General features: G+C 48.3%; 11 protein-coding genes across 11 annotated transcripts; 6 read left to right on the top strand and 5 right to left on the bottom strand.

Moving 5' to 3' along the window:
* Positions 1-35: 35 nt before the first annotated feature.
* On the bottom strand, positions 36-1,082 carry N7537_007252 (uncharacterized protein; the record flags this gene model as incomplete). The annotated part of the gene is made up of 2 exons (XM_056898309.1): positions 36-934; positions 989-1,082. The coding sequence occupies 2 exons, from the start codon at positions 1,080-1,082 to the stop codon at positions 36-38; spliced, it is 993 nt and encodes a 330-aa protein (XP_056754094.1).
* Positions 1,083-2,033: 951 nt separating this feature from the next.
* On the top strand, positions 2,034-4,616 carry N7537_007251 (uncharacterized protein; the record flags this gene model as incomplete). The annotated part of the gene is made up of 1 exon (XM_056898308.1): positions 2,034-4,616. The coding sequence occupies one exon, from the start codon at positions 2,034-2,036 to the stop codon at positions 4,614-4,616; it is 2,583 nt and encodes an 860-aa protein (XP_056754093.1).
* Positions 4,617-4,911: 295 nt separating this feature from the next.
* On the bottom strand, positions 4,912-7,675 carry N7537_007250 (tetratricopeptide repeat protein; the record flags this gene model as incomplete). Its single annotated transcript, XM_056898307.1, has 4 exons — positions 4,912-5,187; positions 6,139-7,111; positions 7,160-7,349; positions 7,402-7,675. 4 exons carry the CDS (start codon positions 7,673-7,675, stop codon positions 4,912-4,914), a joined length of 1,713 nt encoding a protein of 570 aa, XP_056754092.1.
* Positions 7,676-7,954: 279 nt separating this feature from the next.
* On the top strand, positions 7,955-9,705 carry N7537_007249 (Synaptobrevin; the record flags this gene model as incomplete). The annotated part of the gene is made up of 3 exons (XM_056898306.1): positions 7,955-8,356; positions 8,414-9,421; positions 9,478-9,705. 3 exons carry the CDS (start codon positions 7,955-7,957, stop codon positions 9,703-9,705), a joined length of 1,638 nt encoding a protein of 545 aa, XP_056754091.1.
* A 362-nt stretch (positions 9,706-10,067) lies between these two features.
* N7537_007248 (synaptobrevin family protein) lies at positions 10,068-10,894 on the top strand (the record flags this gene model as incomplete). Its single annotated transcript, XM_056898305.1, has 2 exons — positions 10,068-10,102; positions 10,174-10,894. 2 exons carry the CDS (start codon positions 10,068-10,070, stop codon positions 10,892-10,894), a joined length of 756 nt encoding a protein of 251 aa, XP_056754090.1.
* Positions 10,895-12,323: 1,429 nt separating this feature from the next.
* N7537_007247 (60S ribosomal protein uL24) lies at positions 12,324-13,098 on the bottom strand (the record flags this gene model as incomplete). The annotated part of the gene is made up of 5 exons (XM_056898304.1): positions 12,324-12,476; positions 12,532-12,614; positions 12,681-12,717; positions 12,851-12,963; positions 13,080-13,098. The coding sequence occupies 5 exons, from the start codon at positions 13,096-13,098 to the stop codon at positions 12,324-12,326; spliced, it is 405 nt and encodes a 134-aa protein (XP_056754089.1).
* Positions 13,099-13,573: 475 nt separating this feature from the next.
* N7537_007246 (putative C2H2 finger domain protein) lies at positions 13,574-17,028 on the top strand (the record flags this gene model as incomplete). The annotated part of the gene is made up of 2 exons (XM_056898303.1): positions 13,574-16,646; positions 16,754-17,028. The coding sequence occupies 2 exons, from the start codon at positions 13,574-13,576 to the stop codon at positions 17,026-17,028; spliced, it is 3,348 nt and encodes a 1,115-aa protein (XP_056754088.1).
* A 402-nt stretch (positions 17,029-17,430) lies between these two features.
* On the bottom strand, positions 17,431-17,634 carry N7537_007245 (dolichyl-diphosphooligosaccharide--protein glycosyltransferase subunit 4; the record flags this gene model as incomplete). The annotated part of the gene is made up of 1 exon (XM_056898302.1): positions 17,431-17,634. The coding sequence occupies one exon, from the start codon at positions 17,632-17,634 to the stop codon at positions 17,431-17,433; it is 204 nt and encodes a 67-aa protein (XP_056754087.1).
* A 756-nt stretch (positions 17,635-18,390) lies between these two features.
* Positions 18,391-20,082, top strand: N7537_007244 (Zn(II)2Cys6 transcription factor; the record flags this gene model as incomplete). The annotated part of the gene is made up of 1 exon (XM_056898301.1): positions 18,391-20,082. One exon carries the CDS (start codon positions 18,391-18,393, stop codon positions 20,080-20,082), a length of 1,692 nt encoding a protein of 563 aa, XP_056754086.1.
* Positions 20,083-20,611: 529 nt separating this feature from the next.
* Positions 20,612-21,095, bottom strand: N7537_007243 (uncharacterized protein; the record flags this gene model as incomplete). Its single annotated transcript, XM_056898300.1, has 3 exons — positions 20,612-20,799; positions 20,853-20,975; positions 21,032-21,095. The coding sequence occupies 3 exons, from the start codon at positions 21,093-21,095 to the stop codon at positions 20,612-20,614; spliced, it is 375 nt and encodes a 124-aa protein (XP_056754085.1).
* A 493-nt stretch (positions 21,096-21,588) lies between these two features.
* Positions 21,589-22,229, top strand: N7537_007242 (uncharacterized protein; the record flags this gene model as incomplete). Its single annotated transcript, XM_056898299.1, has 3 exons — positions 21,589-21,685; positions 21,744-21,860; positions 21,925-22,229. 3 exons carry the CDS (start codon positions 21,589-21,591, stop codon positions 22,227-22,229), a joined length of 519 nt encoding a protein of 172 aa, XP_056754084.1.
* Between the last annotated feature and the right edge of the window lie 475 nt (positions 22,230-22,704).

Here is a 22,704-nt window from a genome sequence, read left to right as displayed (position 1 = left end):
GAGATATATGCATGGTGTAGGCTCCGAAAGAAGCCTTATACGCGTTCTTTGGACCTAGGAATCACCATTGGCTTGTGATGCAAACTGGGGACAAGTTTATGCCAGTACTTCCAAACCATGACCGTGGCAATAGTTGTTGGAACGGCAACCACCCAGTAAAGCCAAAACTTGTTTGACATGCCCCAGCCATTGTCCCCCCCACACTGGAAGAATGACATGCTAAAAATCGACGAGATAAAGGTAGGCGGGAGAAAGGCGAGTGTGACAAATGCGATCGTCTTCATGGCCGAACTGTCGATTTGTGCGGCACGGCCGATCTCCACAGAGGTTTCCGCATTAGCCTGGGCGACAGTATTGAAGGCTAATTGGATCTCGTTCTGAAGCCGTTTCTCGTTGGAGGTTGAGCGATGGCGTAGATTTGCGATATAGCCTCGAAAGAAGTCTAGTTGGTTACGGATGTCTTCGTCTGCGCCCAAGTATGACTCTTTCCGTTTTGATATCATGTAGAGAGCGTAGTGGTTTAGGACAGTCTCGATATTCTGTACCGAGACATCCAGGTTCTCGTTGACATGTATAGCGTGGCGGGCAATGTCATGCATTCTCCTATAATCTGGCCGTCGGGCTATACCTGGATTTGTCTCTTTTTCGATCGCCCTCACTTGGTTCCGGATGGCCCAAACTGCGGCCTCTTCGAGATAGGCTATAATCTCGAAGACGTGCGAGTAGGGCCAGAATGGAATCCTCAACTGAGAGTGAGAAAGAGGTGAATTCGACAGCGACTGGAGAATTGACTCCTGTATGCACAGTGCAGGGTCGAAAAGAAGCAGAAATGTCCGATTAACGGAAGCAACCCATCGGGTGAAGATGTTCAGTTTGATCCACTCGTAAGTCAAGTTGGCTCGGACATGTTTGATTTCGAAATATGCCCATGTATCTATATATTTAGGTTAAGTAAACTTTCGGTTCAGGTCCAGCTGGTGTTACTTACTAAAGCCTGTGACAACCCCTGCTTGACGGGTTGTTTCACAACCAAAATACCCATTGGACGTTTTATAGGGAGTAGACCACCACTTTTCGGGCATCTGAAAGGTTTGGATAAATGCATTGCGACATGGCTGGCATGTACGAATCTTGTTTGCGCTTGCGAATCTGTTGATATTAGCAGTATGAAGGAAAATAGGAAAATACGAGAATACGAAAATATGGAAGCATAACAGAGAGAGTCGACTAACATCAGGCATATTTGAGCATCCTGGGTGATGGAGGGGTTTCCGTGATTTGGGCTGAGAGATTCAAGATAAGCTTGACTGGTTTGCCAAGTCCCATCTTACAAAGAGTTTAGTTTCGTTGTCCACGTATGGAAGCTTCAAATGTCGACACTAACCTTGTCCGCACTGTGACAGTAGCAAGCTGGGACATGAGCAGCTAATTCCACTCATAGCGAAATATGTTGTGGAGAATGTGGTTGAATCGAATTGCAAATCGAAAGTACTTTTGAGCACAGCCCCTCGGATCCACCTACTTATGTACTTAACTAGTTAACTAGTTAACCATGTAGGTTAACATGGTATCTGGGCTGAAATTCATTCAGCCTAACTTTACTACCTTATAAAAGCAAAGAAGTCCGGTGAGGTATAGCAATATTACCATTTTAGACCATAAATTTCACATGTTATATATAGAAAAGTCACTATAGTCCATATTTTTGGCGGATAATTCTTCTCTAGACAATAAGTAAAAGAATATATCTACATATATGTGTGGTAAAGTGAAAGATAACACCTTGTTTGTTATACACGTACTCCGTACTGTCCACGGGTATCTCCAGGCAGCAGAGCCTCATTCCCCATTTCCCCACAACTCTCCCACCTCCCTCCTCCTTCTTCTTCTTCTTCTTCTTCTCCTCTACTACTTAGATAGTGGACTATAATTCTAACATTCTTATTCTCGACTTAACTATTACCTTATCCTCTAGTCATTTGCATCTTCATCTCATCTCCTCTTCATACTGACCTCTCGAACCTCGGTTCAAAATGGAGCTACCTCATCGCCCTCCAAGCTACACCCCTCGAGAAGAAACTAGAAATCTTCGATTCTTACAGAAACAGCAACAGGAACAGGAACCGAATAGTGACATTACAAGAGAATCTGACACCACCTCAACCCTTACAAACACCCCCGACACCCCCACAGCGCTTCCAACAAGTCACTCGGATTCTCAGAAATCACTTTCCAACCTTACAACAATGCCATTTCTGCTTCTTCTCCATGGTGCAGATACCATGGTGTTCATTGATCCTTCTCCGGAGTCAATTCGATCCAAGTTGCCTCTTTCCCCACAAACAGTTCCCCATCGCATCCACAGTGAGAAAGTATTGGCTACAGGCTCAGCCTACTTCAAACGACTCTTCAATCCGCAAATGCAGTCCCGGGTTCGAAAGCGACGCGGCTTGGCCGGCAAACTTCCAGATGGGATTCGATATGTCTTAGACCTCACACCCCCAACCCTAGAGGAAGATGCAGTCATCTTCCTAACTGAGCTTTCCTGCCCTATGAGCATCAGGACATGGGCCTCGAAACAACATACGTGGAGCCTGCCATGGTCGTGTGTTGGCGGACAAGATGACTTGGAACCCTTCGAGCAACTTACACAAATCCCTACAGCATCGCCTGAGCCTGGGGCCGATGCCGATGTCGACCACCTTGAATCTTTGCAAAATGATCTGATTGAAGCTTCAGTCGACCCACAGGGCCAATTTCCGGCATCACAGCCTGAAACAGTAGGGCAGACAGGCTTGCCGGTGGAATACTCAGCCTCCCGTCATCGTGAAGGCATTGAACACATTCTCCACGTTCTGGAAGGACTAAACCCTAGAATAGACACTCCTTGCAAGATGTGGACCTTTTTTGCCCTCGCCAAAATATTTGACGTGGCTACAGTGCCGGCCATCTGCGACCACATCATCTCGTGGTTCTATGAGCTGAACAACACTCGGTTCATCGAACTGCATCCCGAGGTAACATATCGAGTGGCATGTGGTATCGAATCTCCCTGCCTCTGTCGAGACGCCTTTGTCGGGATGGTTGGGGATGAAGCCCTGCTGTACCTGATTCGGGCCACACGATTCAAGCCAATCGGGACCATGGAAAGCTTAGTGCGGAGCCGGGTTTCTGATGTTCTAGACGACACCGAGGTGCAGCGTATCGAATATGCCAGCAAGAGTTTCGGCGACTACGTTGTTCGGTGCTTCTTACAGTTGGCCGGGAATGAAATGCCCTGGTTGGCACACATTGTTGAGTTCCAGAAGCTTACCCGCCATGTTCAACTTTATCCTGCAGATCAAGGAATCATAAGTCAACTAGTCACGACGCTGAAGGAATTCATTCGAGGCCGCATATATAGGGCTTTGATCAAGGGAAGAGACACAAATCGCTCATTCCACGTGGCTCCAGACTTGGTGAAATCCGAAAACCCATACCACCGATGGGGCATAGATGAGGGATTTGTCCTTCAGCGATTGATTGGGAAAAACTTCTGGAATGCGCTAGTATGGCTGGATCTCTATCAAGATGAAGCACCTCGTCGAGAGTCCCATTCTTCCATAGCGGAAATCGGCAATGGCTCCCTAGCCTTTGGTGCCGAAACCGCGGCAAGAATTCGCCAAGTGTCTCCTGGTGAAATTCGCCAGATGAGCCATGTGTTCAACCAAGCGGTTAGGACCAGAGCTCAAGCTCATCACGAGGAGGCTGCTCTGGCTGCGCGACATGCGGGTGGGCATGTTAAGATGGAGATGACCATTAACGTTCGGATGTCACAAACCGTAAATGATGTTGATAGCACCCGCAACAACGGCCCTTTCCTCAATCCCACCCCTGCTCCCACCCCTACCCCGTGTCTTCCACCTGTATCTCCGATGCCACCAAAGACAGAAATTTCAGCAGAAATGTTCGACGAAAGGAAATTCAAAAACGAGGCTCACTCTTTCTTGAGACAATACGCACTAGAGATGCTGCAGCAATCTGGCCCACCCACATCTATGCGACACGAAATCACAGATACTCTAACCTGCCTCACCTACAATGAATTCCAATACCTACCGCTATGGGCGGGAGGGAATGACGATGAAACGGGTGGTGTTTTCACCGACTTGATCATTCCCGCCATGGACGTCGGTGGATTCTCAGCTCCTGGACCCGCCGTGCACACTGGCAGTGTCGCCTCCACCAACGATTCTTTCAGCGAGATCAAGGCTAATGACACCCAGAGTACCATTTATGGTGCATCTCACAACGCCACTTACAGTCACGCGTCGGATATCGTGTCTGTGGACTCTACCGACTATTCCCAGTTTAGACGCAAACATGAGAATTATGAGAGTCAGGATGAGGCGCAGTCGGATACTTACATGGAGGTTACCGAGTATGATGATGAGATATCATCCCTGGATTTTGGTCTGACTACCGACGATGGTGAATACGAAACACAGAGTGATGGCACCATTACCATGGATATGGGACCGCCTAAGCCATCTTTTACTGGTATCTCTGAGAATATTAAAATGGGCAAGGTGGAGGACGAAGGTAATGAGACTGAGTTCGAATTCGTCAATGTCTAGAACTATGTTTAAAATTCCATGCTGGTTTAGTTTCTTTTTTTGGCTGAAGTTAGAAAAGCATAATGTTTGCTCGAGAAAGGGCATCGCTTAGAATGGAATCTCTGCGACTTGTATTACATCCGCAGAAGCTATCCGGGCTATTTTGTAGGCAAATCTATAGCACATTTATCTACAGGCTTTCTTATACTTCTTGCTTTCAGTCTCCAATTCGTCCTCCAATGCGGCGACGTGACGTAAGCCCCCCGGGGTCCATCTCTGTGACACACTTCTCAAATCTTCTAGCGCTCGAACGGTATCAGGATGATCCTTCCCAAGTTTTCTTTCTCGGTTGGGCGGAAACCGTCTTCTCGAACTCTTTCGCAGCATCCGCCTTGTTCTGCGATTCATTTATGAGGTTGAGAGTGGCCATGGCGTACATGGTGGCTGAGTGATCTTTGCCAATGGTCTCTTCCATTAAACGTAGAGCTCGGGATGCTAGAGCTCGAGCCTCGGGCAGTAATTTTAGCATCTCATGGGTCACCGCGAGATCGACTGTAGCGAGTAGCATGTACACATGACGGTCCATTCCAGCCTTTGTCATCTCCCTTAGTACCTTTTCCCCGAGACCCTTGGCCTCTTCTAGGCGGCCTTGAATTCTGATTGTGTAGCCCAGGTGACACATGAATCTAAGAGTTTCTGGATGTGTCCTACCATGCACAACCTCGCTGGTTCTCATTACCTCCTTTGCGAGATCCTCGGCATCTGGCCATCGACCTTGATGTTCGTATATAGTTGCAAGGCGTTCCATAGAGCTGAGTATTAAAGGGTGATTCGTACCAAAGGACGCTTGACAAGTAGTGAGAACCTCCCTTGCAAGTTTTTCGGCATGGTCTAGCTGCCCTTGGTTTCGATGCGTTGAAATGAGGCTTCTTTTCCATTTTAATAGCGATTTATGCGTTGGCAATAGTACTTCCTCGCCGAGGTCCACTAGCTGGCGCACAATCAATTCTCTCTCTTTGTGGCGACCAAGCCCTGCATATGAGGTAGATATGTTTTCCATAGCATGCAAAGTCGATAAATGGCTCGGACCAAGCTTCTGCTTATTTTTCTCAAAAATCTTTAAATCAAGCTTCAGGGCTTCGGCCCAATTCCTCTGGTCCCTGTATAACTGCGCGATTCTTCTCATATTCGTCAGTGTAGGGAGGTTGTCCTCGCCGAGCTTCGTATTTTCGATCGCCAGCACTTGCTCTAAGAGTTTTGCGGCCTCCTCCAATTGATCCCCCTTCCAGTAAGTTGACACGAGCTTGTTCATGCTTTCCACAGTCGATGGGTGTTCTGGCCCCAGAGTCATCTTATTGTTCTCGATTTCTTGGAGTTTCTTGTCCACTTGGTCTTGAGTTACTGGGTAATTCTCCGCCTCGGGGACTTCAAGCTGGTCGTCTGATTCCGAGCCGTCACTCGAAGTTTGGCCTCCCTCCATCACTGCAGATCTTTGATTTATTGATATGGACTTCGATGATGTTATCGATTTATCGTCAATCACCACAACTTCTTGGGACTCGTTTGACTCTCCATCGCGGGTTGCGTGTTCATTTTCTTCTGACCCGGGACGGGGCAGAACAAAAAGAGACAGTTGCTGAAGATGTCGAGCTAGGTGCTGCTGAAAGCGAATCGGATTTGAAATGGGGGGTTTGGTGCAAAGGGGACATTGCTGCGCAGAAGATGTAGATCGTTCAGACAGACTTACCATCGCCTGGTGTTGATCTTCAGGAAGGACCCCGGCATGAGCATCCCGAAGATGACTACGGAATAAAGCCTCGGACTTGAAAGTGAATGAGCATAAATTACAAATCCATTCTCGCCGATGGAATTGTCGTTCATGTTCACTCCATTCTGTGTAACTGTCGTAGAGCTGGTTGGCTTTGACACAGTCTCCAAATGTACAGATATAGGGCCGCAAGTCGCTGTATACATGATATTTCCAGTCTTCCTCCATATCCTCAAGCTGAATTGTCTGGCGACAGTATGGGCAGAAAAATGGTTTACTCTGGACTATATCCACCACGTCTGCTGGCGGAGGTGGCGGCATCAAGACATATGCCTGGTCACCGGTTGTCGAGGTCGTTGCGGAGAATTTTGTTTGTCCCGAGTCAGATCCCCCATCGTTATCGTGATGGTAGATTGTTGAAGCGGTGGTATCCTGTGTCCATTTCGTCGAGATGGTTCGGGTTCCTGTGTCCTTGATTGAAGCCCTTGGAGCCTCAATAGCCTTTTGCACGGCCACATCAACGTATCTGGAGATCTTTTCGGTGTGATCTTTGTGGTATGCAAGAAGTTGACGGCGTCTTGTGTTTGCTCTGCCCAGGCGTTGAGCGAGTGTACTATCCCGTGGAATGTTGTATTTGTCTGACACATGCTGAATGTCATAGAATTCAAAATGACCAAGTTCAATGCGCGACGCTTGAGCTGTGCGATCCCGATGTGCTGGGTTCTGAAGAGTCAAGGAGAATTTGTAACTGTATTGTGTGAGCGGCAGTATTCTTCAAACTCAGAAGTAAACTCACAGGCTGGTAATTGTATATTGGATATCGAGCATATATTCGTCCAGCTTCGAATACTCACCACTCTCTGCTTTGAGCTGGTCCCAAAACCCATCCGAATCCGAATCATCTGCGTCCAACTCGTGCATTTCGGATCCAGCAGATGCATCGTCAAAATCCAAGGACTCTTCACTTTCCGAGAAAAAAGAGATCGCTAGGTACAATAAGTAACAATTCAAGTACTCGGATTAAGGAGACTTACATACCTCCTTGGATGGCTTCTGTAATATCCCTGATATGGTTTTGAACCTCTCGATGTAAATCTGGGGCCTCTCGAAGCCGGTGGTCCAAAGACAACCTGTCTGTATGTTTGCGATATGCACCGAAATTCCCAACCCACACCCGTAACATTCCCATCTCATCCTGGACCTTCAGACGGATCTCATTCTGTTCATTGGGGATGGAATCTAGCAGTTTGTGGAAGTCGCGAATGCATAGCGCAATGAGGGAACTCGTTGATGGATCGCTCTCTGACTCCATCTTAGACACTAACCCAGGGCCAAGAAGGATGTTGAGACGAAGATATCTAATTAACACAGTAACCGCTCACAGAGAATATGCAGCCATGAAAAGATGAGATGAACTGCCTGTCTTGGTTGGGCGCGTGATTTCCATAGCGGGGTTAATGAGCTGTCCATACACACGTCGACATGCAGGTAAACGCCAACCTCATCTTTCTTCAATGTCCCTTCCTCTTCTTTTCTTCCCCCCTATTCAAGTCATTCGCTTGGGACAACACAGATCTATGTCTTTCTCGATATGAGTGGCTTCGAGATAGTTGGGGTTGTTCTGGCTGTCTTTCCAATTATTACCCAAGGTCTCAAGTTCTATTCTGAAGGAACGGGCTTAGTCAACGACTTCTTTCATTATCAGCATGTTTTGAAACGCATTGGTCGAGGTCTGGCCCGTGAGCAGACCAGCTTTAGCAACTCTTGCAGGCGATTCATGGAAGACGTTGCCAATCAATGCGGAGTTGGGGAAGAAGAAATAGCCGAGATGATGCAAGATCCAACAGATCCCCGATGGCGGGAAGGGGATCTTGTCAAGGAACATATCTTCTGTCAAAAGTCTGTGCAGCAATACATAGATACGGTGGAGGATATGAACGAGGAGCTGGCGAAGATCAGAGACTTGACTGCAATAGACGGAGATAACGGTCAAGTAAGCATGTCATCAATTGGCTTCGCTGCCGAGTCTGACTTGAAATATCGCATTTAGTCCAAACCCCTCGATAAAAAGTCTCGTCGGCGGCAATGGAAGAAGATCATCCTCGTGCTCAAGAAAGATGATATCACCCGACACCTTGAAGAAGCCGGACGCCTGAACACCTTTTTGGCGCGATTAACAGAACAAAATCAGCCTATAACGAGTACACGTCGTATTTCACGCAGAAGTACTAAGCACTACGTGCGAATCCGCGCTCACGCCATCGATCTGTATGAGATATTTCAGAACAAATTTCCAGCATCATCTAGCTGCAACTGCATGCTGCGGCACGACGTGAACATGAAACTTGAATTCCGCAGTGCGAAAACTACCGCAAAAGGCCTCTATTTCCACGCAGTATTTACTTCCAATATTGCGTTTCCTTCAAGAAACTGGCGAGAGATTGAGATGGAGCCTTGGAAAACTGATGAAACCAAACTGTGCCAGGACACTGAGCGTCATGCCCAAGTGAGGTTTACCGATCCTCCCTCCCAAACGGCATCCAACTATGGAGTCATCTCCGACCTATGCGCAACCATAATAGAGCCATCATCATCCCGGGATTGGCTGGGGTTCATTGCAAGTAAGAAAGGCCGACAGCATCGTATCAGGTCTATGGAATACCATCAGAGGCTGCTAGACTTCAAAAACATTGATACTGTATCCCTGGCCCAAGTTCTGCATGATAAATCATTCCGCCAAGAGCAACGATCTCGGCTGGGGTTAAAGTTAGCTTCTTCGGTGATGCAGCTGCATACTACAGATTGGTTGACGGATTTCTGGAGCAAAGATGATATCTTGTTCCTACAATCATTGGATTCCACGGTTGATTTCGATGGCCCATTGATTCGACGCAGCTTTGAAACTCGAAATATGGACTTAACTTCTATATCCCACAGTCTTCCCAGGCCCTGGTTGAATGCATCGATTCCATGCCTATTTTCGCTGGGGATCGTTCTCTTGGAGCTTTGGTACCGAGAAGTTTTTGAGAACCTAAAAAATGAAGCTGAAAGAAAGATGGTATGTATCGATCTACAACCACCTTCCAGGACCTATGGGTCTAATTCACAGTCTAGCCACCAGAATTCTCCGACCCTTTGGCAGCACGACGCTTGGCCAACGAGATGGACTCTGGTCCGAACTATAAGAACAGTGTCTTGCGATGTATATCTGGCCTCGACGCGGTATACACATCCCTGACAGAAGAAAAGTTCCAAAATGAGGTGGAAGAGAAGATTCTCTCTCCTTTGGAAGAGGACTTGAAATTTTACTGCAACATAACGTCAATAGAGGATTGTATATAACATAGTTGGGTTTGACTAGCAGGTTGCAAGCCCCATTTTCATATAATACGACTGAAATGCGCAAGAAACAATGATTTCAAATGGTGTTTCAATAATTTTCACATAAGAGACCTCGACACGAAGGCTACTATATAACCGAGGGCGCCGCGTTGAGGTGGGCTGACTCAGCGGGATTGCGCAGACAGGCAAACTGCCCCAATGCAAGGTCCTCCAGCTTTCAAGACCTTTCAAATTACTGAGCTCCTATATCTGAGTTCTACAAGCGCTTGAAAACTGCAGGATCTGCTATCACTTTTATTTGGTCCTCTTTTCTGTGACGATCCCTCTATATTTGAGGTCACGGCCACTGACATCATATCACTATGGCTTCATCATCCAAGACGAGCTCTTTGCTCTAGTAAGTCTTGTTGTCTAACATTTGAGTGATGAAAGAAACTGTTCCCAGACTAACAATATAATCAACCTCAGCTCATGCATCGCGCATCGCACTACCATTCTGGCCGAACACTCCTCGCCGGGCAGTTCATCGAGCGCCGCCTCGTCACTAGCCTCCATCATCCTCCCAAAGATCACACACGACAAGCCACAAAAACTCACCTTCACCCACGAACGACTCTTTGTCCATTACATTGCCGACTCTCCAACGGGCAACCAATCCGACGATGCCAACCTCGCAGAGCCCAACTCACAGGCTCCCCTGAGTTTCGTGGTAGTTGCCTCGGCAGAGCAAGGCCGCCGCATCCCATTTGCCTACCTCCTAGAAATGAAGCGCAAGTTCCTGACCACCTACGAACCATCCACAACCGAGTTCGGCTCACTGCCCGCCTACGGCTGCGCTGCCTTCAACAATGAGCTGCGCTCTCTCCTACAAGCCTACAACACCGCCCCGCCAGCAGACTCGCTTGCGTCAGCCCGGCGCGAGATTGACAGCGTCCGGGATATAATGACTGAGAATATCGAGCGGGTCCTGGAGCGCGGCGAGCGCATCGATCTGCTGGTTGACAAGACTGATCGACTTGGCGGGAGTGCGCATGATTTCCGGATCCGTAGCCGGGGACTGCGGAGACGGATGTGGTGGAAGAATACTAAGTTGATGATTATGATGGTGGTCGTCGTTATCTTCTTGCTATATCTTTTTATTGGTATGGGATGTGGACTACCTGCATGGGGAAAGTGTGTTGGACACTAGCACAGTTTCAAGGTGGCTAGTCGAACATTTCAGCGAGCGTGCTTTTTTTTCCCCTCGAATATCCAGTTTCTAGGGTTGCTTCGGTTTCCGACATTCTCATGAGACACGATGTACTCGTTATCTGCTTTCCTGCATTTTCTGAATTTGCTCTGTTTTTACTCGGGTCATTTTCCTACTCAGCTTTGTATATTATAGCTATCTGTTTTCCATTCTTTATGGTATTGAAGTACGCATATATTTTGTCGAACTTGTATGATAGGCATGACTTAGTGTCTAGCTCCTGGGTTTGATATGTTTCACACAATTCATCTTGTCAAGGCTTTAGCTATTGTAAATGGTGACTTTCTTGTTTGTTAGTGTAAAAGTGGCAGTTTATTAAATAAGGCGAAAATTTCATGAGATTGGTTGTTCGATTGGTTTTCAGTTTTGAGGCCACTGAGCATCCCGACAAATATATTTCGGATCCAGCTTTGATATGTATCTACATATGTAGTGCTTTGCACCAGTCAAATAACTAAAATTAATACCAAAGTTGTCAAAAGTCCGATGATTTTACTTCAGTGCACATGTAGTCAGATAGAAAAACTACTAGCATTGAGGGCGCATTTCAACGTTAATGTTCATATCCATAGCCATTTGCCACTCTATGCGATATACAGCCAGCTGAAGGATATAACTGCCTAAGATGAATAAATGCAAAACCTAGAGGCAATATTGAAGCAAAGAAAAGTAAATCAATTGATACATAGGAAATATGTAGCTATTCACTCCCACACCGAAGACATAGAACCGATTCCTACAGTCTACAACCTACATACCCCATTTTGGAGTAAGATATGTACCTCACCATCAAACCCACTTCGTCCTTGCCCGAAAGCATCAGAGTGAGTCTGCAGGTAAGACAGAAACCACCAGCTTCCCAGTAGCCCTGTACATTGTCTACGCCAAGTGTTTACCTCTTCAACCATAGGGTCCGTCCTAAAAGGCGCGGGATTGACGAGGAGATATATCAGGCGACACCTCTAGTTTCCAATATGGAGGAATTGGAGGGAAAAACGAGTGGAGAAAGGTTGCTACAGAACCAAGCAAGCGAAGAAAAGAAATGCGAGGCTGGACGAGCTGCAAACTGGACACAGAACGAAATGCCCTGAAGATTGAGCTGTACCATTCGCGGACGTTCCTATGTGCGCGGGAGACGTAAGGAAGAAGAACGCCGGCTGCGCAAAGTGAATTGCGTTGCGAGCACTGACTCCGGATAGAAGAAAAAGGAAATTTTGTTCATTTTTCATTCATCGCAATGCACCTGGTTTCAGAAACTTTACCCTGATCATAGCAGGCTGGAAACTCCGTTTCTCAGAGTCCTTCAAGTGAACCCGCGCCATCAACCGCCATTGCAACATGAACCTATACCCCACACGTAAAGAATCCCTTAAGCCGACTTGCTCTTGACAGCCTCACGACCCTTGGCAATGCGCTCGATGATCTGCTCACGGTCCTTGTCGAGGTGCAGCTTGGTGATAACGACCTTGGAAGGGTGGAGAGGAATGGGAACGCTCTGGCCGTTGCTCTTGTCGCGAACGATCTAAAACCGCAGTAAGTATCCGCCGCAGCAACTGTGATGTAAATTCAAATCGTACCTTCTCGACGAAGATGGAGAACTTGAGACGGTAGACGTTGGTGATCTTTCCCTCACGTCCCTTCTGGGAACCTCTGGCAACAACTGCATAAAATAATCAGTTTCAAGATCTCAAGGTAATTTTCAGAGTGCATTAAGAATGAAACTTACCGACTTCGTCGTCCTTGCGGATGGGAATGGAGCGGATCTGTCACAGAACGCTGGTTAGAATCATCGTGTATTGTGTCATGCTGGCGCCTGCATTGTCCGTAGTTTCCAATCCCGAAAACTCGACTCGAACAGACCCAGATTCGATTTTGGAGGGTTCATGTGGTACATACTCCGTACTTCTCCTTGAGTTCCTTGGAGACGGGGGCGCTGAGAATGACACGGCGCTCGCTGGAGGGGGCCTGGAAGTGTGCCTTGCGAGACTTGCTCCGCGAAGAGGCGATACCTGGAGGAGACACCATCAGTATTGAAGGTTGAAGATTGGCGAAAATTCGTATCGATAGGGGTTGCGAGCAGTGGTAAATCAAATCGGCGCAAGGCGAGATGCGAGAGAGTACGCACCGTGGGTTCGGACAGCCATCTTAAAGGTCGTGAGTGGGAATTGAACGGGTGTCGTTGGCGTTGGTCGAAGAGAGGATCTTTTCTGGTGTAGCCGAATATTCCAAGTTGGAGCGGGATTGTGTGCTTACTAATTTCCCGCTAAGCCATCTCAGGGCTTGCAACTAGACACCCGATCCCCAAGGCACTAAGAACCCGTGATATGATTGGTGGATGACGGGCTCCACATCCGACGCGCTTCTCAATGCGCTTCAACAACATCAGGCCAGCTCTTTGGCCGCGCTTTGTTCGGGATTGAGAAGTTTCCTTGATTCTTCCGTTTAGGTCTCAATTTGCGTATGATAGCTTATTTGGGTCTATTTTGGTGTACCCGGTATTCGGCCGCGATTCGATCCCTCCACGCGCAACGGATTACTACCAAGCCTTTTCTTCGCTCGGTCCTACAACATCTCCAGCCATGAGATTCTAGCCGCCAGTCACTTTCAACACAATTTGAGATGTCTAGCGGAGGAATGGATGGATTCGATTGGCTCCAAATCTTTCTTCCAGCCGATAGTCAACCCGACCACGACCCCAATCCCAACAATGAGGCTTATCAAACGCATCCGGCATTCCACGATGCGGAGGTAGCTAGAGCGGCCGTTATGCATCAGCGGACACAGAATTCATATTCATTCCTGAGGTCAACCAATGCTAGGGCGAATCATGCCTTAAATCCCGCCCAGGTGTACTCACAAGCCTCGGGTGGACAATATGGAGGAAATAAACACCAGCAAACCAGCGATATTAAACCCAACAATTCTCCTTCTGGCCACTCTGTATATCCAACAGATCGCTCTCATAATATAAACCAACAGCCAATTCCTCCCGTTCCGTCCCAACAGCACTTGAATGCTCAGCCATGTGAGGGTATGGATCCCGCTCCCTACCCATGGAGGACTTTCAACTTTACACCAAACTACTCAGATGCCTATCAAAGCACCCAGAGGGCCCATGAAACTGCAATGCCGACAGTCCCTGCTCAGAGAACAAACCAACCCACGGCACGGGCTGTGCCCACATTACAAAGCTCGTATCAAAGCTACTCGGCAATCCCAAATCAGAATTCCCAGATGTTAACGCAACCGCACATGGAACAAGGAATGATGGCACAAGTTCAAAGAACACGCACGCCGGCTGCATCGCAAAGTAATCCTTATAGCCACCCCACCATTCCATCCCACAATGACCAGCGACCCCCTCATTCCACGGCAGCGCAAAGAACACGGCCTACGTCCCCAGTTCAAAGGACACATACTCCGGTGACAAGGCCCCAAACATCGCAAAGACCATACCAACGCCACTCTACGACCTCAGCCCAGAATACGCAGAAACAATCCTTTTTAGCTGCAGCGCAAAGACCTTGGCCGGGGCCGCCAGTTCAAAGGAAACGTACACCAGTGGCAAGGGCCCAAGCATCGCAGAGCCCATACCAAAATCACTCCCCCGTTCCAGCCCAAAATGTCCAAAGATCATCTCACCCGAATGCACCGCCAAGCTCCCACTCCTCGATAGACAGTGAGTTTTATACCCCTTTGGTCTCGCCGAAGGGATTCAAAACTTCTGCAGCACGCAACACACTTGAATCCCGCCAGTCAATCACACCAGCCAAAATCACTCAAGAGGCTTCCAATCCACGAACACAGAGTCCGGCTACCAATTCCACCATATCAAACCAAATACCACCTCGGCCTTCATTTCACAATCAAGACCATTTGCAGTCAACTGTGCCCACAACGCATAGAGTCCACAGTCCTGTAATCTCACAGTTTGTCTCAACCCGCAGTCCTTTTCTCTCTCTTGTCTCTTCAGCTCCTACCTCTACCTCTACTCCGGCACCTCCAACACAGACAACTATTGTCTCACATCACTTAGACAAGGGCTGGACGCAGGAGAAAGAAGGGACTCAGGATAAAGCAGCACCTACTTCACCATACCAGGCACCGAATCAGGCAAGCCAACGGCCTCCGATCTCCCAACCAAATGAACAGCGCACACCGGTGGTACCGTCGGCCTTTGCGTCACCCACTTCCCCTGCGGCCTCTCACCTGAGGCCTTCTTATAACGCTTCGCATATCTCAGGACCTCGACGAGGTACCTTCTCTGACTCGGCTGTGACACAACAGCCTGCTGCGGGGAATACGCAGTCGCGAGGTTCCCCACTGTCGGGACCTAATCGCCATCAGAAAAAGCGGTGGGTTCCAACCGAAGAGAATTCGATGCTACCCACAAAGATGCGGCGGTTGGACAATGGTGAAAGTCAAACCATGACTCTCCAAAACGACCCATCAGCAAGTAGCTCGGTACCAGGGGCCCAAGTTTCTACGGAATATGCTCGGCCTCGATGCTCTGGTAAATTTCTTAAGAATCGTGACGACTTGGTCCAGCCGATAAGATGGAACGATGCACTGCCCAAGGTCTCTTATGATCCGACCACGATCGCGCGGGATGTACTGATTGCTGCGGCAAGACACCCGACGGAAAAGCATCTAAATCATCATCTTGAGCCACTACGTCGTAATTTCACCAAAATCGACTACTTTGCAAACCTAGCAACGTTTCGTTGGGACCTGGTGGATGTCAAGCAGCCTGAAACGCAGGTCGATCGCGTGCCATCGGTTCCTGCACCCCACACGCCACCTCTTCAACCACCTCATCCTCAATCACCTCAGGCAGCTCGGCACTTAATTGCACGTGACTCCACCATTACATATCATCACGTGACTACCTGTGACTACGCTCCGATGACGTCACGTGACACATCGCCAAATCGCCAAGTCGCAATGGCGGAAAGGATCGACGCGCGCGCCCCTCCAGGCGGTTTGAGCCCTTGGGGTATTTTACCTTTCAAACCCCCTACTTATCATTCTCCTCAACGCATTTTCTCTTCAAACTTGCCTTCTGGACTTCCCAGGATTGATTCTGTTCCTGCATCCCCGAAATTCTCATCCCACCAATCCGTCCCCCTCCCAACCCCCCCACCGCCGCAACCGCAACCCCGACCCCAACAACGACGCTCCTCGACCACCAACAACCCAGCTCCGCCCAAACCCACGCCTGCCACAAAACAACCGACCCCTAAATCTACCACAAAGCCTAGACCTCAAGGGCAGACGGTCAAGAGCCAGCCAGACTCTGGTCGGGCCGTCAAATCCCCAGAGGCAAGGCGTCTTCCCCAGCCACAGGTTGTCATTCCACTGTCGCCCGTCAAGATGACCACGAAGAGAAGACCAGGGCGCTATCCCAAAAATGCAGTAGCCAACATCGAAGTTGCTATTCACCGTGAACCACCAGTGCATTACCAAATCTTCCCATGCAAATGGGAGGAGTGTACTGCAGAACTGCACAACATTGAGTCCGTTCGAGCTCACCTTATCAAAGTTCATATCCCACACACTCTCGTTTGCAAATGGCAAGACTGCGGCAATAAGACACCAATGGCTGCGGCTGATATGTTTACGCATCTGTCGCTCCAGCATGTCTCAAAAATGGCTTGGGAGCTTGGAGATGGACCAACGGTGCCAGTAACTGGTGAGAATTATAACTAGCTTGCGCTTGACGCTCCTCCAAGGGGCTGATCTACACACGAAGTTTGTTTATTGATTTGAAGTAAATGTCTAATCGGATGATTATTCTAGCGGAAAACAAATCGAACCACCCTTCCGTTCCGGGTGACCGCAGTGCCCGCAAAGGGACCATGGTCTTGCCGGTGGATGAGCACCAGGTTAAGGCCTTTAGCAAGGCCCATAGGAAATCGACGGAGAAGAACAAGGCACAAGCCCTGCTCGAAGCCGGTCAACACTGGAAGCAGCAGATCGGTCCTGAGATGGACTGGAGTGACCGCCGCCTGTCGACACCGGCTCGACAGAGCAACGTGCATTGTGGCGAAATGGCGTTCGTAGGGGAGAACTGATGTGTCAGATCGACTTTTGTGATACGTTTGCTTTCCCTTATCTTTCTGGGATTCGAGTTCATTGTATCGCAACCGGCTTGCATGGGAACTCGCGTTGAAAATCATATCATAATATGCCATCTTGCTATGGCAGGCAGGTCTCATAATATTTCGCTCACGATAATTTGCACCTGGATGACACCTCGAGAGATTCTGGTTTATCTATGAGATCTATACAGTGATTCTCCAGGAACCGCACAATGTCAAATTACGCATTGATGAATAAAGCCATGAGATTGGACTGTAGTGTACAATTGGCTTGTGCCTGACTCGCTGGTAAAAGTAAAATCAAATGATGTAGGCACTGGTATCTTGGTTCTCCGTCGGATTCTTGTATTTCCTCCCACGCGTTGTAAATCGGATTTAATTCTCCTTCCCTGAAGCCGACACCTTGTCTGCGGACACCGCTGGCGCAGTACCCACCGCCTTAATCTGGCTTGCTGATTCGGTAGACTCAGGTTCCTCGTCGCTGGAATTGACATCAAGGAAGTGGTATAGGACAATCATCATCATGGCGCAGGAGCCAAGGAAGATGGCAAGGCGGTAGAGGTCGTCGTCGGAGATCATTGTGAATGGAGGCCAAGGAGAGACGGTGTGAATGGCCACAGATGGGATTCAAGGACAAAACGACCGTCGAGAGACAATGCGTTAAGGGATAGACGATATAATGGGAGAAGACACGTCGGCCAGTAGTTTGAGTGACGCTACACAGTGTAGTTGTGTAATGGTGGGTGTCCCAAAAGCAGAATTTTAAGTTCTCTTCTTTAATGGATTGAGAGGATTGAGAGGATTGACGAGACTGAGAGGAAGAGAGTCAAGAGGGAGATGTGACGAAGTAGTTGATAAGGTGCTGGAACATTGAAATGAGAGAGCTATCTGGTAATGTCAGTACCCAGTCCACGTTACCGTGTAATGTATTTAGTGTATTTAGTGTATTTTTGCAATGTATTCGGTACAAAGTAACTCTGTAGTAAACGGCTTGCATCACCACCTTCCAAATAACTATGTACTTGTACTTTACGTACCTTACGTACTTTGGTACTTTTGCCTCTCTTCTTACAATATACCTTCTTACCTCTCTACTCATCTTCTCTTAGGAATCTCCTTCTATAAAACTCTTCCCCAAGAGAGAGAGAGAGAGAGAGAGAGAGGAACCCTCCGGTTTAAGTGCTCCTTTTAAGTGCGTAATTCGAATTACCATTTCCCCTCGGAACATTGGAACATCTTCAATTCTTCCCCCCTTCTTCTCTTCCCCTCTATTCACCTTCTTCAATCAATTCTCCTTCCCCCCTTTAGTCATTCCTATATGCGTCTTTCTTCACCATGACCGATTTGCAGGCTACTTCTGGGCCTAAACCGGGTCCCGCATTACTGGCGTGTCTTCAGTGCCGTCACAAACACCTCAAATGCGATGGCAGGACTCCCGTCTGCAGCCGATGTGAACAGGCCCGATCCCCTTGTGAATATACCAAGTCTCGGAGAGGTTACAAGGGTCCATCGAAAAAGCGCCGTGCTAATTCGCCGGATTACTTGCCCATGGACCCCAACCCAGAAGGCATGCTCGATGTCCCCGTGGATTGGACCTTGCAGGCTGGTTTCTCTTATGCGCCAACCATACCATTACCCTCCTCCGCATCGACTAGTCCTGGACTGCAGGTTCTTTCGACGCCAATTGCCCCTTCCGCTCGCCCGATCAGCGGACCGTTGACTCCCGATTCTTCCTCTGCTGTTGGCGGGGATGGCTATCTGCTCGATATCTACTATAATTATTTTCACGCCGCCCATCCAATCCTACCACCCCACCGACTCCTATATTGCAATGTGTTCCCCGCATACCTGGAGCAGGTAATGAAGTTCATCGGTGCCCACTTCACCCCGGCCGCCTCGAGTGACACGTACCGGCCTACGGTTGTCGCAATGGTCCAAGAACAAAATGTGTCGGTGGAAAAGGTGCAGGCGCTACTTCTGCTGGCGATTGTACTTCACTCAGACAATGAGCGCGGCGAGGCCGGCATTTGTCTAGCTGCTGCAGTAGATTCGGCCTTCGAGCTTGGTATGCACCAAGAGACGTTTGCGATCCTTGCAAGCAATGGGGATCCAATCCGCGCCGAGTCTCTGCGGCGCACCTGGTGGGAGCTCTTCGTAATCGAGGGTCTCATGACTGCCCTCGGTGTGCAACGCGTATACCGAACTAATCAAGTACCGCTCGAGGTCCCACTTCCATGCGAGGAGCGGATTTATCACGATGCCCTACCACCGCCACCATCTCCGACCATTGCGCAATTTGACGAGCGTGTGTTCGCCGAAGAAGAGCGTGACTTCTCCTCATACTGTTATCGTATTGAATCCCTACGGATTCTCGGTCGTGTTGTGGCGATCCAGGATATGACCGAAGGCCAACAGGACCACGTGGAAGCTATTGATGCGCGCATTAGTAGTTGGGGCCATCACTTGCCAGAGTCCAAGTTAGAACTCTTGCGACCTGACGGGAGCGTAGATGAGATTATGTTCCAGGCGACCATGATGTTGAACGGCGCAGCCATCTACCTCAACTTCCCGCGGTCCGATCTTCTTTCATCTCCCGCTGTTGCCGCGGAAGTCATCTGTGGCCACCATGGCCCGATCAGTGTGCCTGCATTCTCCCACAACGAGCATGCCATGAAGGCCGCCAAGGCTGCCCGAGAGCTATCCCGCCTTGCTGCCTTCCGTCTGCCCGTTATTAAACACACCCCATTTTTCATCTGTGCGCTCACTATGAGCTCCATTGTCCAACTGGCCACCTGCTCTGTCAAAGCCGGTCAAATGCCAGACCCCAGCCGCGACCGTCTGTCCTTGACGATCGGTGTTTTCAAGTCGTTGGCTCGCACCTGGGCCATTTCCCAGTCGATCATGCGGCAAATCAAAGCCGTTGCACGAGATGTGATGGATTTGGGACTGCGCCCAACGATGGACTCGCTAGATCTGACCACAGTGTTAGATAACAGTCAGTTTTGGGTGGATCAGGGCCCGAGCTGAGCAAAGAAGATATAACTTACCTCTCCCATCCCTTCTCGCCCGACGTTTCATACCCGTGTCCGATATTTGCGACTTTTCGATAATCGTTAAACCAAGTCAAGAGCGTGCTTCCGGGCCCAGCGTGCTCACCCTTTGATCAAAAGGTTGTGTTTACCGCGTCCACCAACTCCCCTTGCAGGGCTCTGGCCCTTTCTTGCTGAGCAGACTCAAGTGCGGAGTGTATCCGATTCCTGCCCGATTCTTGACCGGGATACCTGGAGGGAAATGAAATGGTGTTTTCCACCGGTATCTGGCTTTGTATATATCATACCCTGTAATTTGTCTCTTTACCTTTTTAGACCTGTCAAGGTAGTCCAGACCGAGACCATGGACTACGTACTATCTGGAAGAAGATGGGCTATCTATACCATAGGCTTAAATCTACATATTCAGGTAAACAATGACAACATTACTGATTGAAACATGGAATATACAGAAAACATCAACGTCAGAAACCAGATTCTTCTTATCCATGAGTTTACCAGGCAGACTATCTATATTCGCGGAGATACTTCAACCGCTTAATAGCAAGAGAAAAATCCTCATCGGTAGTGACTGTAGTTGCACATCTGCCACCAGGAATAGCAGCCATCATTTCCTTGGCCTGCTTCAACTCTGAATTCAGAACTTCTTTGAGATTGAAGTGCTCATGTTCAATTGTACGTGATTGCAGCGTACCTAAATCACAGACTTGATTAGCAACGATTACAAGGTAGAGGGCATATCCTTACGATCGACCTTGGCAAGGTACTTATTGGCCTGGACGATTGCACCCCAGAGAGCGCAGACTTCTGCCACTTTCCCAAAGGTGTCGTTGCGGACCCAGCCTAAAAGACCATTGAGGAGATCAGCCTCTGATTTGTTAGTTCTCGTGCTAGCTTAGATGAAAAGGAAATAGAGGCATGACTACCTTTGGACTCCCTAGATAGCCGGTAGAGAGTAGGAATCTCGGCTGCCATACGCTCGTAATTCATTTTGCCAATACAATAGGTCAAAGACACTATAGAAAGATGGTGTTATCAAAATAGGCAGGAGAAGAGAAAGCGTGTTATATAAACCAAAAAGAGCAGAATCAAAATGCTAGAGTGACCCTGTTCAAAGAAAGCCTTGGAATTTGGAACAAAGCACCCAGGTCGAAGTATACAAGATCTATTTTGAGAACAAAGAATTTACCCACAGAACGTTTCAACATCCGCCCGATTTCGATTTTCATATCAACGCCGAGGTATTTGACTTTTCCAGAGCCTTGGGAATATGTGACGAGGACAAAGAAAATCCATTCCTGTTAGAATGGCTGGTTGGGATAGGTCGAACAAAGAGAATGCCGACTCGGCTCTTCAAAGCTGATCACCGTAGGGGAAAAGAGAGAGAGAGGAAGAGAGAAGAAAAGAAAAGAAAAGAAACTCCCTCTGCTTCAACGCCCATTCGATATCTTCTAAATCGTTCTTCCTAGTGATTTTGCTTGAAATGGCGTCTGAAGATAATACTCCCCCGGATTTCGTGAATCGCATGGAAAAGGTGCCAGCTCCATATCTGAGTGAGCAATATGGCTACAGCAAAGACGGTAGGTTAAACATAATCCGGGATTCACCCAAAGACAAGAAATTGACAGATATTGGCAGGTCTGTCCTGCGCAATGATTGCCTGGATGCTGGATCTTGATGTCAGAACAGCCATCAAGAAGCGCGAGTTTCAACGCACATATCAGAGAATGTGCCTTTACATTAAGCATATGGAGCGTACGTTTGTTAGAAATCTAGAATCTTGAAAAGCCAGAGAATCAAGACTGATATCAATCAATAGGCCTCATGGACCAAGCCAACATCAAATATGACGCCTACACCGGCGCGGAAGACGGTCGAAGAATGAAAATCGCCAGAGATACCTTCAAACCTCAGTTGAAGGCCAGGTTCATGGCTACAGCACCGTACCCAGTCACAGCTCCTATCAGCACCGATGGAGAACTCTGCAGAAGCGTGTCGGATGCGCAGACTTTTGAATACAAGCTTCACCAGTTGGAGATCATTCGATATATGGAGAGGGTTGATGGACCGGCATTGACTGATTTCGAGACGAGTACGAGGCGGCCTAGACCTGAGACAGGCTAAATGAGGGACCATGTTTAATCCTCGGTTTGAATAGTTGAGATGATTTGGATAGTGCTTCCCTTGGTGGTACCCTTTTGTGGAGATAGGGTTTTGTCGTTGAAGTGCAATGCCGGCTGTTCTGCTTTTGAAGTTTCTCACAAGGTTCAGTTTCATTGCGAAAATGAAAGAAATGATTCAAATCAACTTTTTTCTCCCTTGTATAACTTCGATTCTGTGGCTAGGATGTGAATTTGAAAGAAAAATGTAGAGCCCCAGGCTGAACCAAGTTAGAAGACATTTCACGGTTATAGGACTCATAATAATACACAAGAGGAATAATAATGGAAAAAGATTTCGATTTCATTCAAATAAGTCTAACAGTGCTACCGCCCAAGTGGAAAATCCAGGGGTATCTCAAATGCTGGGTTGGTGGTGTATGAGACGGGCAACAAAAACATCACGAGCTATGTCCATAAGTGCTTTCACAAAACAGAAT

Source organism: Penicillium hordei (assembly GCF_028827395.1).
Source record: "Penicillium hordei strain IBT 12815 chromosome Unknown utg000003l_segment0_segment0, whole genome shotgun sequence".
NCBI classification, from domain to species: Eukaryota; Fungi; Ascomycota; class Eurotiomycetes; order Eurotiales; family Aspergillaceae; genus Penicillium; species Penicillium hordei.
This window is presented reverse-complemented; position numbering and strand designations above follow the sequence as displayed.